The sequence below is a fragment of the Anas acuta genome, chromosome 28 (assembly GCF_963932015.1).
Source record: "Anas acuta chromosome 28, bAnaAcu1.1, whole genome shotgun sequence".
Classification (NCBI taxonomy): domain Eukaryota; kingdom Metazoa; phylum Chordata; class Aves; order Anseriformes; family Anatidae; genus Anas; species Anas acuta.
The window spans coordinates 3,303,926-3,317,644 of NC_089006.1; the positions used below are offsets into that span (position 1 = coordinate 3,303,926).

The window sequence follows — 13,719 nt, forward strand, 5'->3', positions numbered from 1 at the left end:
CTTTCCAAGGGTGGTCAAACAAAACACAAAAAAGCACAGATTCAGAGCTCTTTCTTGCAATTCTGTATTATTAAAAGTTTCTGTTAAAGTGAAGGGGAGGCATCGCTATCGCTAAGGAGTATCATAAAGAAAGAGTAACTGCTGTAAAAGGATGATAAAAATTAAACTTAAGCAGTGCACAGACATGAACTTCAGGAATAATGAGGATTTTTTTTGTTCAGAAAGTAACAATGGCAGAAAAACATCTGAATACACTGCTCTTGTACTGAGGAAATCAAGCAAGTCTCAGTTTAAGCCAGCATCAGTACAACTCTACCAGCACCAGCCATAGCCTAAGTGCTTATAAATACCAATTATAAGTATTTTTAAGGAAGTTATTTAAAAACTAGACAAAACAGGTCACCCCATCTATCTGAGTCAAGCCTTGATCAGGGCCTAGATCTTTACTAGGCTCCCACTAAAATCCGTGATGGACCAGAAGCTAAGTTCCACTGGCTGTTACCACCACCGCCCTATCAGCCTAAGTGTGTTTCCAGAAAATAAACGAGATATCCCCAGAGCAATATGTAACTGATCGAAGTGCTCCTTTTGGGGGAGGGTGCTGACGAGTACTGGTAGGGGTCGGATGCCTCCAAACCTGCTGCAGCACCAGAACAAAACCCACCAGTCGTACTGGCTCCTGGTTTTTAGCTGTGGTGCAAAAAGATTGTGGTCTCCAAAGAATAGTTTGGCACGTAGCCCAGCTTTTCTGTGGCAGCTGCAATCTTATGTAAATTACACAGGAGCGTCACATTTCAGAAACTTCCCCCCCAGTTCACCCACCCTTGTACTCACAAAACATAGAGCTGGGGGGGCAGGGCGCAGCCCTGGTATCCTAACACGAGTGACAAAAAGGTGCCAGTCCTTCATGAAATGACTTCTATTGTGCTAACAATCGCTGCACTGCATGGAAAGGAGTAATCTGAAGTCCACAACATATTACAGAGTGCTTTTGATGAGGACAGCACTTCAAAGCTTCAATGGTTTGTTTGGCCGTGTTCACATGCAGCTCCACAAATGCGCAGCGAGTCTCATGCCTTCGTTTTGTCCCTGGTGTGGGAAGCTCGCCTTTTGTGCAGCTCATACAGCATTTCACTTTTCTCTTCTGGTGGTTCCGCAGAATAAAGAGCCCTATCTCACCTTCTGAAATGATGGAGTACAGTTTTATATTGGAAAAAATTTAAAGGTAAACTTTAATGGAGTTTGGCGATCACTACTAACAAATCACTCAGAAAAAAAAGAAATATCTCACGTCTCCTAGGAGTTTCATCCCTGTAACTCACCTAACATTCCTGCAAACAAGAACACACGCCAAGCTTCTGCTCTGATAGCTCTACGCTGCAATATGCAGAGCCCGGGCCATATGAAAGTCCAGTACAATTCTTGGATTACGTGCATTTCCAATTAAAAATCTGTACTGGTTTCGGCTGGGGTAGAGTTAATTTTCTTCTGTCCTGGTTTCAGTTAGGACGGAGTTGATTTTCTTCCTAGTAGCTGGTCGAATGCTATGTTTTGGATTAGGATGAGAAAAGTGCTGATAACACCCCGATGTTTTAATTGTTGCAGAGCAGTGCTTACACCAAGCCAAGGACATCTCAGCTTCTCGCTCTGTCCTGCCAACGGGCAGGCTGGGGGTGCAGCAAGAGCTGGGAGGGGACAGACCCAGGACAGCTGACCCAAACTGCCCAGAGGGGTATTCCATACCATCTGGGGTCATGCTAAATAACATATAGGGGGGGGCTAGCTGTAGTGGGCCAGCCGGACTGCTTGGGATTAGGCTGGGCATCGGTCAGCGGGTGGTGAGCAATTGCATTGTGCATCACTTTTTTTGTATATATTATTAGTAGTAGTACTATTATCATCATTATTGTTATTATTTTCCTGTCTTAATAAACTGTCTTTATCTCAACTCACCGGGTTAAACCACAACATCTTCCTAATGGCTGGTCTGGTGCTACGTTTTGTATTTCTGATGAAAACAGCGCTGACAACATACCAATGGTTTTGGTACTGCTGGACAGCGCTTACAGAGCAAGGACTTCTCTACTGGGGGGGCACAGGGATATGGGAGGGTGTCCAGCTGGGCAACGGGATACCCGTGCCACGTGGCATGCTGCACAGCACAAGCTGGGGAAAGCAGGAAGAAGGGACGTTTGGAGCCATGGTGTTTGCCTTCCCAAGAACCTGTGCTGGGCCCTGCTTTCCTGGAAATGGCCAGACAGTTGCCTGCTGATGGGAAGCAGCAAACGAATCCCCTGGTTTGCTTTCCGTGGGCACATGGCTTTTGCTTTACCTGGTGAACTGCTTTCACCTCACTCAACCCACGAGGTCGTGCACTTTCACCTTTCTGATCGTCTCCCCACCAGCAGCTGGTGCTGAGCTGCCTCCTGGGTTAACTTATGCCAAGGTCCTGGAGCTGCTCTGCATTACTCTGCCTTTCAGCTAGGAGGTTTCAGTGATGCACCAAGATATTAGGAAGCTCTAGATTACATCATGATAAAACTCATTCTGTGCTTTAAAACCTAAAACATTTATTCCTGTGCAATCTTTACCTATGACCGCCTGGATTAAAACTCTATTCAACAAAAGACTGACCCCAAACAACTATAAAATGCATAATTTTTCATAAAATTGCTATTACTGTTAATTTTGCACTGATCTGCATTTAAAGTTTTAAGTATCCTATGTGGACATACAGTTACTAGACTTGCATTGTTAACTAACAGGTTATAATCAATCACTGCAGAATCATCATAGCCGCCAACAGCAAAAAAATCGGCACTACAGAACGCTGCACTCAGCAGTTTTACAAAGGAGTAAGAAGATGGAGCAAAAGGGCATGTTGTATCTTGCTCCACTCCTTTACTACGAGTATTTTAGGATTTCAGCTGTTACTATCATTTCTTGCCTTCCTCTTTTCAAAAACTTCAGTAATGCAACCTGGCTGTGCTGCTGTCTGTACCCACCCCGTATCTGCAGGTGAGCTGTTCAGACACCTCTCGTGTTAAAACCAGTGGAAGATTGTATTTATGTCTGGGGCTCCCATTTTCAGGCTTAGGAAAAGTGCACTAGCCATACAGCAAGGCCTGTTGGTCACAGGATGGTTTTTTTTTTGAATCAAAGAGGTCCAAGTTTTATACTTGGTGCGAAAAGACAAATTCAGCACTGCTTTGCTATGACAGTAACTTCTAACCCCGTTCCTCTTAGCACCTGGGAATCTTTGCCATTTCTTTTCTGCCCAGTTCTTTTCAGCAGTCTGTTAGCTCTGTCTCTACACACTTCTGGAAGACAAACTAAACAAGCTTACCCACTTCTGCTAACCCACTCTTTGCAAGTGAGGGAAACCCTCTGTTAGCAGCTGAAGATGCTGCTCAAGTTGTAGGAGTCCTTTCAGCAGCGAGCTTGAGAAAGAAGCGTAAAGGTAAAGAGACGGAAGCGCAAAGTATTTTCCTACTGCTTTAAGGAGTAGCACTGCTTGTGTCTTAGTGGTTAACTGAGTACGCTACAAGTGCTAAATTGTCATTCAAGTTCTGAATTCCTCCTTTAAGTACGGACAGCCTGGCTTCACAGCTCAACAACTCGTCACACCTTGCCATGAGCTGGCCACGTAATTGCTTCCCCCTACCTCCTCTCCACAGAAAGGAAAGATTAAGGGATCAATTTAATTTTCCGAAGTGTAATTTTCAGTGCTGAAGCTTGCTTTATTTCACTGCAGTAAGATAAAAGAAATCCCTTGGGTATCATATTCAAAACATGCAATAGTTTTAAACCACGTCTGCCATTTGTTTCTAGAAAGACAATTTTCATCACTTGCTAGAAATGAGTAGGATTCTGTAAACCATCGTTTCTATCAGGGGACACACAGAGTTAAAGAATTTATAAAACACTTTGGTACGATTCTACAGAGAGTAGGGTATCTGAAGTGAATTATCATTAGTCAGGGATTTGGAACTATTTTAAGCAAGGAGCATTTGAATCGTAGAGACAGACCTGCATTTCTCTATGCTACACACTTAGGTTATTAACCAGACAAGTAGCAGGAGTAACTCCACTTAGAACTGCCGGAATGAAAAACTGACACCAGATCTATGATACAACATACAGATAACATAAAATCGTATAAAAAAGGGTACTACTGAAAGCATGAAATATAGTTTTGAAATTTATAAAAGGGCAGAAAGGACCATTGATCATCTACTGTGACATCCATCTGAAAAGGACCAGGAACTCTACGTAATTGATTTTACCCGCCAAATTTCTAATTTCCATTTGAAATATGATGGATCTTTTTGAGAAAAATCCAGTATACAAAGATGTCAAGGAAGAAGAATCCATGTTGTCACCCTCTGAGTTCCAACATTAACTATTCTCTCTGGTAAAAAAAATCCCAGGGCATGATCAATTAATGGAGTGGAGAAGTTTCCATCCTTAACGGTTCAGGGCTTTCCTAAAAAGAGAGTTCTAAGTGCAAGAAGTACCTCAATTCGGATGTAAAGAGAGATCAGTGACTGGGTATTCCAGACTGCCACAGCCGAAGTATTACGTTACATAGTGTACCGCTTCTGCTGGACAATTTCCCGTATCATGTAGGCTGGCTAAAAAATCCTTTCTGTTGATAATGTAGAAAAGGAAAGGAAGTTGTACAGGAGAACCTGGAAAAAGTCATTTGAGTCATCACCTGGAACATACAGCACACTTGGACCGTAAGGGCATCGATTATTATTTGTCCTTGAAGATGCTCTTCCTGAAGGAAAACTTAACTATGGGCATGACAGGCAAAAGAAAAAAGCTTGGGTATGTCAGAGAGACATCATCTCAGTACAAAATAAAGGAATTTTCCTTCTTTGGGTAGGCTGTGCCTTACAAGATGTGCCAGGACAGAATTCACACAGGCAGCGTGACGAACAGGATGCAGGCTGGAGCAATGAAACAATCTTCGGTTTAGGGAACCTTTTTATTTAGCATCTATGCAACTACATTTGTAGTTCTTGTCATTTCTCCTGCTCCCCCTTTCTCTTATAGCTGCTGTTACTTGTTGTGTCATGACAATGATGAAAACAAGACATCCCCAAAGCAGGGCTCTCTCTTCAGATTTGGAAAAGTTTCAAATAGTCTATTCAAATACTATAGAGACAAATACAGCAAATACACAGTCTGACTTAAACAGAGGAAAAAATAAAAATCTTCAACACAAGAGACTTAAAATTACACTGTTGCTTTTCAGGTTCACCTGAAGTCAACATCATTTTTCATTACTACTTCAAAAAACGTGAAAAGCTGTGAAAGAGCAAAATCTCAATCAGAACTAAATCAAACCATTTCTAACTTCATTATCAGAGGTCACATCCAAAGCAGTCAGTAGAACATGATCATGCAGAGATGCTAAAAACTTTTAAACAGAGTTTAAATCTCCTCTAACTTGCTAAATACTTGATAAATAAAAACACTACTCACTTGTTTTGAAGGACAATGCTCATTCTTCTCATCTGTCATCTTCCCACTCTTTGGTGCCCTTCTTGGTTGCTTGATGCTGGTTTTTATAGCAGGCCGGCACACATAATTCTCAAGGTTCTTAGGAGGCTTTTTCGTTCTCTTTGCTTGAAGACCAATCTTCAGTTTCAAGTTTCCCTCTGAAAAGTTTGTTTCTTTCACTGAAAACTGTTGCTGTGCATCAGTTAGACCCTCGTTCTTCCCATTGTCAGCACTGCTCCCCTCCCGATTCTTCTTCTCACCGTCTTCTTCTTCCTTGGTACAGCTTTCTAGCTCTACTTCTCCTTTTCCTACCAGTGTGCCAATGTTTACCACAGAGGGGCTTTTCCCAGAAAACCCTTCAGAATCAGAGCCCAAGCCTAACATAGCAGTATTCCGAGGGTCCATCACAGGCGGAATATATGCCTTCGGGTAATTTTAGGGAAGATTTATAGAAATATGTTCCGCAGAAGATCTGTTCTACTACTGGCAGTCAGCATCTTTCACTCTGCAAAAAAGAAAATAAAGGCAGAATTAAACTTCAATTTTACAGCAGAAGTGAAATAAATATTCAAAATGATTAGAAAGCAATTGGATTTCAGAAAGTTCCAGAAAAGCGGTCACACAGCTGAAGTTTCAAAAACACCAATCCTTCCTGTAACCTACTACAAAATAAAATTTATCTGTAAAACCAATTTTAAATTACAGTTGAAAAACAAAAATAGATGACTATTATCATATACTTTCCAATTCACCCACAAGGCATTTTTAATTATGATCAAGGCTTTAGGACTTTTAATATTGATCACGAAATAACTTTTTTTTTTTTTTAAATCTGTACCCTGCTACTTCTAGCATTGTCACCCCGCCCCAATGAAATGAACTAGTCGCAGCTAAGGAATGATGCAGATGCAGCCAATGAAACCTATGATAAAGCATGCAAAAATAAGAAACACTGGGGGTTTAACCATCTGAGCCACCAGGGAAGTTAGGCTTAATCCACATACACGCTGATTCTCAAAGACACTGCAGCATCTGCGTATTAGTTAAGGACTTTTCACAATCTGAGAAGGATGGGGAAAGGGGAGGACAGGAAAAAAAATTATGTCACACGAATTTGTGCTTCCAGGTGTACCAAAACAGGGAAGTCCATCCTTTTACCTATCATTGGTACACTGTTATGTATGTATAATAAACCTGTTTGTCATAAGATAAATTACAACAAATAATACACTTGATGGAACTTTTTCATCTCCAATTCTCTAAGAACTAAAGCCAAGTTTACTTTAATCACCTTGCTACTGCAAGGCTTCCTGGTCCCTGGCTGGCAGACTGCTCGAGCAGCGTGCCAGCACCACCTCCTGTGCTTGCACACAGACCACCACAGAGCCAGAAGCTGCTATTTCCCCCACTGCCAAAGAACAAACCAAATCCGTGCACCCCGTCACATTTTTTATCCACGAAAACAAGAAGCATCGTAGAAAGCATCTGCAGAGGGCACAAACGAGGCGCACCGATGACTACCGGCTGGGACAAATCGCAGGTCTGTGTGCATGGGCCAAGCTAAAAGCACGCGTGGCACCACGGCCTGACATTTGGAGAGCAATGTAAGAAAAGGGACACGAGTGCCACCCGGGCTTGGATGAGCATGAGGGCAGGAAGAGCGCCTGGTGCAACGCGACGATGGCACAAGGACGCATGCGGCCTCACGGCACGCTGCTGCTCTGGCAATACGCCGTCCACCTGCTCGCCCAGCCCGTGGATATAACACGCGGTGTCCCAGACCAACCCCCCCGGGGAAAGGCTCTCCCTTCGGAGACTCCAGGGGCTGAAAGTGAACCAAGCCAGCAGGTGGCATTCTTTACCTTTGGGGCGTTGCAAGAAGATCATCTTTAAATACCTTAATCGTTTTTGAAGATGCAAATATATAAGGAACAGGCCTGAAAAAGCCATCAACGTACTGAAAAGAGCATTACAGGAATTAAAGCAGCATGATCTTCTGTTCTTATATTCTATAGGATTAAGGTAAACCAGCACGACTGTGGAATGGTGGGATGGTTTGGGTTAGAAGGGACCTTCAAGATCATCTGCTTCCAACCCCCCAGCCTTGGGCACGGAAACGATGAAACAAGCAGAACGATCTGTTCCTATTTTCTACATGATTAAGGCTGAACTGTAACAATGCCATGAGAAGATCGCCGTGGTTTCAATGAGCTCCAAAATGAGTTTCAACAGTCGCAGCGAGCTCGGCAGACCCCTCGGACACACGGCCTCCTGGGGGCTCAGCCCACTGGCACGCAACCAATGGGTCCAGAGCCACCCTACATATGGCCCACGGGCCTCCTGGTACTGGGAGGTGGCTCACCGAGCACTGAAGTACAGAGGGGACAGGAAAAGGGGTGTGAAAGGTGGCCCTGAGGAGGACAACAGTGGCTGCAGCGGGCATAGGCTGGAAGTCAGATGCCAGAATTACAGGGGGCAGAACACAAAATGGAAATCGCCACGAAGCTGGGCCTCACCAGCTACACTCTCAGAGAAAAATGACTTATTTCCGTGTTATTAAAAGGGATTTCTTTTTACAGCTATGACTTTTCAACTAAGGACATCCCCCAAAAAAACAAAAATGGTATCGTTGCTCAGCACACCAGAGGTAATTAGATAAAATCCCCATTTTACAACCAGAAATAAAAATGAAAAATCAACAGAGCAGCACTAGGAAGCAAGCTGGGGACAGCTCCCAGGCCAAGGCCCAACGTTTAGGCCATTAGGCTACCTCAGATCAAGGGAAAGAGGATTTTCTCCTACATGCTGATGAACAAAGGAAAACTGGCCAACAGTACGGTAATTCTAAGCCAGGACACAAATTTTTATTATTCATATTAAAGAAAAGGAGGGAATCCACCAGCCAACGCAAGCCTCACGTCTATGTTCACACAAATGTTTCCTTCTCTAGTCCGGTAACTATTGTCCACAACAGCCACAAACCTTCAGTCATTTTCTTACAATTATCATTAATTAATTAGCTTAGAATCTGAAACCAAATTAAACCGGAACACCACCACACAGCACTGCTGCATTTGGCTCCGTATTTACTTAATAGCGAGGCTGTGAGGAGAAGGAGGATGACACTCGTGCTGCAAACCGCGTTCACAATCAAAGGCTGAAGGGAGAGCGGGGCTAAAACCTCAGAGCGTGGCAATGCCAGATCAGCAACTACCCAAGAAACAGAGTCACAAAATTGATGACTCTCATAAACATGTGGTAGGCCATTTTATTTATCCATTAATTCCTCTCTAAACAGAAAACAAAAATGCTAATCCCGGACCTAATCATCGTGTTGCCTTGATCACTGTAATCTTCTTCTCTCAGACTCTCCAATTACCCTACGCTAATTCATAGCAAACGTGGCTGCCAATTTGATCATTTTCATAACCACGATGAGCAGATCTCATCTCGTCGAATCCCAATAATGTTTTTTCTTCCCTACGTCAAGTACAAGCTTCCTGTCATTGTCTTCAAGGTCTGCACGGCTGGACCTTGGGTCTTGAGTTGTCCCCCTGCCTTCGTGCTTTCTGTTTGGCTAGCGATAACCGCTGCACGTGTTCCTTTTTTTTGTTGTTTTTTCCCCTTTTCCTAAGAAACAACAGTTTCTGCAGTACTCTTCACATCTGGGCTGGTTGACTTGTACCTGACAGCCACAGTTGGAGCCATGGCAGAGAGGAACCTCGGAGGTTCACCAAGGACTGGCTCTGGAGGCCCCTTCCATCCCCAACCACTCTGTGCTTCTGTGACAGTTCTGAGGCAGCTATAAAAGCTTGCAATGAATTTACCCCCCAAACTCTGACAAATCGGTACTTTTGAGACAAAAGTGTGATATAACGTACTTATCTGTGTCTTCCCTTTCCACATTTGTTCCATCAATGTGCAAAGACTGGCTTTTATTATGCTAAAGGCTTCTTCAGGTCAGAAAAACGGACTATCGACATCCAAAGTACCTGCTTCGATGATGCCGACCCCTGGAGGACATCTCTACACATCCTGCACTACCAGGGGCTTTCCAAGAAAAGCAGCACATCCCATGCAGTGTGCCCAAGAAGATTCACGTGGAATTAAAGCAGTGGAGCCTGACTGCCCATGCCCACAGTCAAGTATTTGTTAAACTTGCATGCTGTCATTGAACCACGCTGCTTAACTTCTAGGACTAGGAAGTACCAGCACCACCACGCAGCACGGCTTTCTGCACCAGGCCGAGAGCTCGGCTCAACAATTCCCTTCCCACTGCTCACGTTCTGCAGGTCTCTCCACAGCAATACCCATGTTTCTGATGTAAAGCCTCAGCGTGATGAAACCAACGGCCACGTCCCACTCTACTCCAAGACCTAATCCGCATTTGCCAACAACTTCCTTCCATAGGATCGGAGGCTAATGCCAGGTTTGCTAAATTACGAACTCTCTAGGATCAAACCTCTCCATGGCCCAGACAATGATCAAGACCCAGCCTACCCATCTCCCTAAACAAACTTCCCTAAATGCCTACCCAGCTCCCTAAATGAACTTCCAGGCCCTCACCCAGTAGGTTCTGTAGATCTCAAATCACTCCTGTAATCGCTGCTCACCAAAGGATTCATTAGGAGGCACTTTAACATCCCTTTTGACACGTGTCCCTAGAACTAAACGGTGTGCATTAATGACCTTCCTAATTTCATAGACAGTTTTAATTCCTATTATTCCTTCTTATTCCCATGTTGACACATCCAAAGCCCTTCATGCCTGTTAGCCATTAGGATTTCAGTTTTTCAGACTCCCTGCTCTTCCAGAAAAAATGCCAAGAGTTGACTTCTACCGTTAGCTCCTAGATATGCTCCCCCCCCAAGTTATAATAAATGAGATTTTTTTTCCCCTGCCATCTTCATTTCTGTTACTCTTATGTTGCTGTAAATGTATTGCGATTTTATATTTGAAAGATGTTTTCTTTTGGCTCTTTCCACTGCCTCAGTTTCAGTGGACATGTAAAAAAATTCAGCTGCCAGAATCAAAAATTTGAAATCCCAGAATATTTCTAATAGCTGTATGGACTCCCACAAGTCCTTCTTGTAAGCCTTCCATGAATTCTCTTTTCTGCTACTGAAGAAAGGCGCTACACTCAGAAGTTCCTTCACAAAAAGAGAGCAAAATGTCATAAAACCCACAAAAAACTATATTCCTCCACATCACGTACCCCAAGAAGCAACACAGATCACTGGAGGTCACTGAAACAGAACTTCAAGGACCTGGGATTACTTCTGTGAGTATTTTACAAAAGTTCAGAAACGGAGAAACTTGCCAAAAATAAAATTACTTTTTTGTTTGTTTGTTTTTAATATGAAGTGACAAATATTTTACAATTATAATCTGCTGGATGTGTTTTTGACAGACATAAAATAAGAGAACCCCTGTTCTGTCAGGAATGAATATTCTGCAAAAGTGTCAGTGGCAAAGACAGTCGGGACCTCGTGCTGGAATGGCCAAAGGTGGCGGAACCTGCGGTTTGTAGGGAGAAACAGTGCAGACATGAGGACACTTCAGAAGGATGTTCTAGTGGGAGAACAGCTCTGTGAGGAGATACAGGATTTCTTTTGATTTCTTAACTGAAGAGTTTGGCAACACAAAATTGAATTTTGGCCTGCCTGATAATTTTGTTGTTTTATTACTGATACGCAAATTAATTTGTAAGTGCTGAACACTACACACATTTCGCCTTGTACTGTTTGTCCCAACACTGGCCAACACTGATTGCCTCGAAAAAGTATGAAAACCAACCAAACGAACAACGTATGCTGTGATAATCCTCCTACAGTATCCTCCCAGCCCTTAAATTTGTGATTCAGGAGCTTCCCAACAGGTACATCCCTGGGTCTAATGCCTTTTAATGTTTTTTTCTGAACTCCAACTTGTCATTTATACCCACATAGTAAAAATGACGTAAAGGACGTAGTAAGCCAGTATTTTGCCTTAAACCCAAGACATGCTGCCTTTGGTTCTGCCAAAAAGCCAGTGCTAGGACGCTCACACAAACCACGTGAGCCACGATGCCAAACAGGTAAGGCTGTGATACAGAAAATTAGGAACAAATAAAGATTTTGGTTTCACAGAACAGCCACAGTAGATCTGCGTATTGTATTTATTTATTTTTTTTAAGCTGTGAAATGAACACAGGATCTCACTGGGGTGGAAGAGATGTGTCCACAATGGCAGAAGCCCACTTCTTGCCACTGGCAGCGCAGTAATTTAACAAGTCAACAATCCATATGACAACAACACCTATTTCAGAATAACCACCACTTAATTGCACACGCTATCTCCATTTTTCTCTTCTGACATCAGCGTTATAGCTTCTATCAATAAGGCTGTATCTTGCACCAAGTGTTGAAACTGCTCTTGGTATCCTCAAGAGAGTTTAAACTTCTGAAAACAACTTAAAACAAGTTTCTTCTTTTCGTAAACTATGACTTCAATTGTTTTGCTGTTCATTAGCACTTAAACATTGTTTTTCAGATGACTGTAGCAATCAAATATAACTGGAGTCCAAAAAGTTGGGATAATTTTATTTTTGAAAGCAAGATGCACGAGAGTCCTCCCTGCCAGTCTGCCTTTACTTTTTATAGAGTTTAACAAAAGCTACCAAAGCTTTCATTTTTGAGTAAGAATGCTTCTTAAGAACTCAAGTAGGCAAACAGATGATGATTTTAGAGCCCATCTCTACCCATATGTTCAACCAGCTGCTAGAACAACTCCATTCACGCAGAGCCGGAAACACCAGGGATGGTCTCCAGGTCCTCATGGATGTCCATGGGAAACACAAAGCTTTCAGGATTAACCCCCAAAATCTTACACGCTCCCACATTCACATAAAGCATTGCTTTTGCAGGTGCAATCTCCAGTAGCACAAGGAAGACAACCCAAACAAATAACACGAGATGCAAAAGGGCACGCTGTTCTGGAGAATGAAAACTAAGTACATGTAAATGTATGGCCGTAAAGTCAAAGAAAATTCATTTAACCGCACACAGAGCAGGGTCAACAGCCCCAAACTCTACTGACAAGACTGGAAAGCCAGGGCAAGATCCCACTGCCTGGTTTCTCTGACTTGTTCCTGATAACACACAACTGCCAAGAGCGCGAATCTGTGTCCTGAGGCCATCGCACGGAACCCACATTCCAACTTGTTTCTGGTTCTCTGCTAAGTAATTAATGGGGTGAAGGAACCACAAAACCAAGGGGGAAAAGCAGAAGCTACAAAGTGCGGGGATTATCTAATACAAAGAAAAGGACAGCAACGCGCGCTGGCTTCTGCTCTGACAAACGCGTCGAGCTGAGGACCCACCAAATCCCAGATTACCGCCCCTGAAACCGAACGGGATTAAAACCGCAACGGAAGTGAAATTTGCTCACTACGACTCGGGGCGGGGGGAGGCCCGCAGGCAGCGCAGCCCCCCCGCAGCAGCCCGCGAGCCGCCCGCTCCTCCACAGCCGCCTCACGGAGCGCCCGGCGGGGCCCGGGACCGAGGGGGCTCCCCGCGAGCCGGCGGCCGCCCCCCGGGCCCAGCTGTCAGGCGGCACCGCGCCCCCCGCCCGGCCCGGCCCTACCGGGGGCACGGCGCGGCCTCCCCCGCCCCCCCCCCCCCCGCGGGGCTCCGTTCGCCCCGCGGGCCCCGCTGCTGTCACCGGGGAGCCTCCCCTCCCGCCGCCTCCCGGCCCGGCCGCGGGCCCGGCCGCCGGGAATCCCCCCCCCCCCCCCTTGGGCAGGCCGCGCCGCCGGGGCCGCCCCGAGCCCTCCGGCAGGGCCTCGGCGGGGCGGGGCGGCGCGGCCCGGGCGCCGGTGCTCGGCGGGGCGGCCCCGCGGCGGCTCCCGGCCGGGCTCCCCTCCCCCCGGGCTCCGGGCCTGAGGCGGTCCCGGTCCCCGCTCGCCGCCCGCTCCTCACCGTGTCAGCGACAACGCGGCCGAGGCCGAGGCCGGGCTCCTCCGCGCCGCATCCTCCCGGCCGCCCAGCGCGGACGGGGCCAGGGCGGGACCCGGACCCAGCGGCCGCCGCTCCGGCCCTGCTCCGAGCCGAGGCAGCGACACCAAAATGGCGGCGGCTCCTGCTCCTCCGCGAGAGAGCGCCCGGCCCCGCCCCTCCCCGCGCCCGGCCCCGCCCCCGCGGCCACACCCCGGCGGAGGCCCCGCCCCCA

The 13,719-nt window shown here is 45.7% G+C and overlaps 1 protein-coding gene across 2 annotated transcripts in view; it reads right to left on the reverse strand.

Annotated features, from left to right (window-relative positions):
• Positions 1-13,665, reverse strand: part of ASH1L (ASH1 like histone lysine methyltransferase) — a 58,094-nt gene extending 44,429 nt beyond the window's left edge. For both annotated transcript variants that reach the window (XM_068663027.1, XM_068663026.1), the window contains exons 1-2: positions 13,470-13,665; positions 5,494-6,016 (exon numbers count right to left, since the gene is read on the reverse strand). In XM_068663027.1, the coding sequence (XP_068519128.1) occupies positions 5,494-5,916 (423 nt within the window). In that variant the 5' untranslated portion in view covers positions 5,917-6,016; positions 13,470-13,665. The remainder of the gene's footprint in view (positions 1-5,493; positions 6,017-13,469) is intronic.
• Between the last annotated feature and the right edge of the window lie 54 nt (positions 13,666-13,719).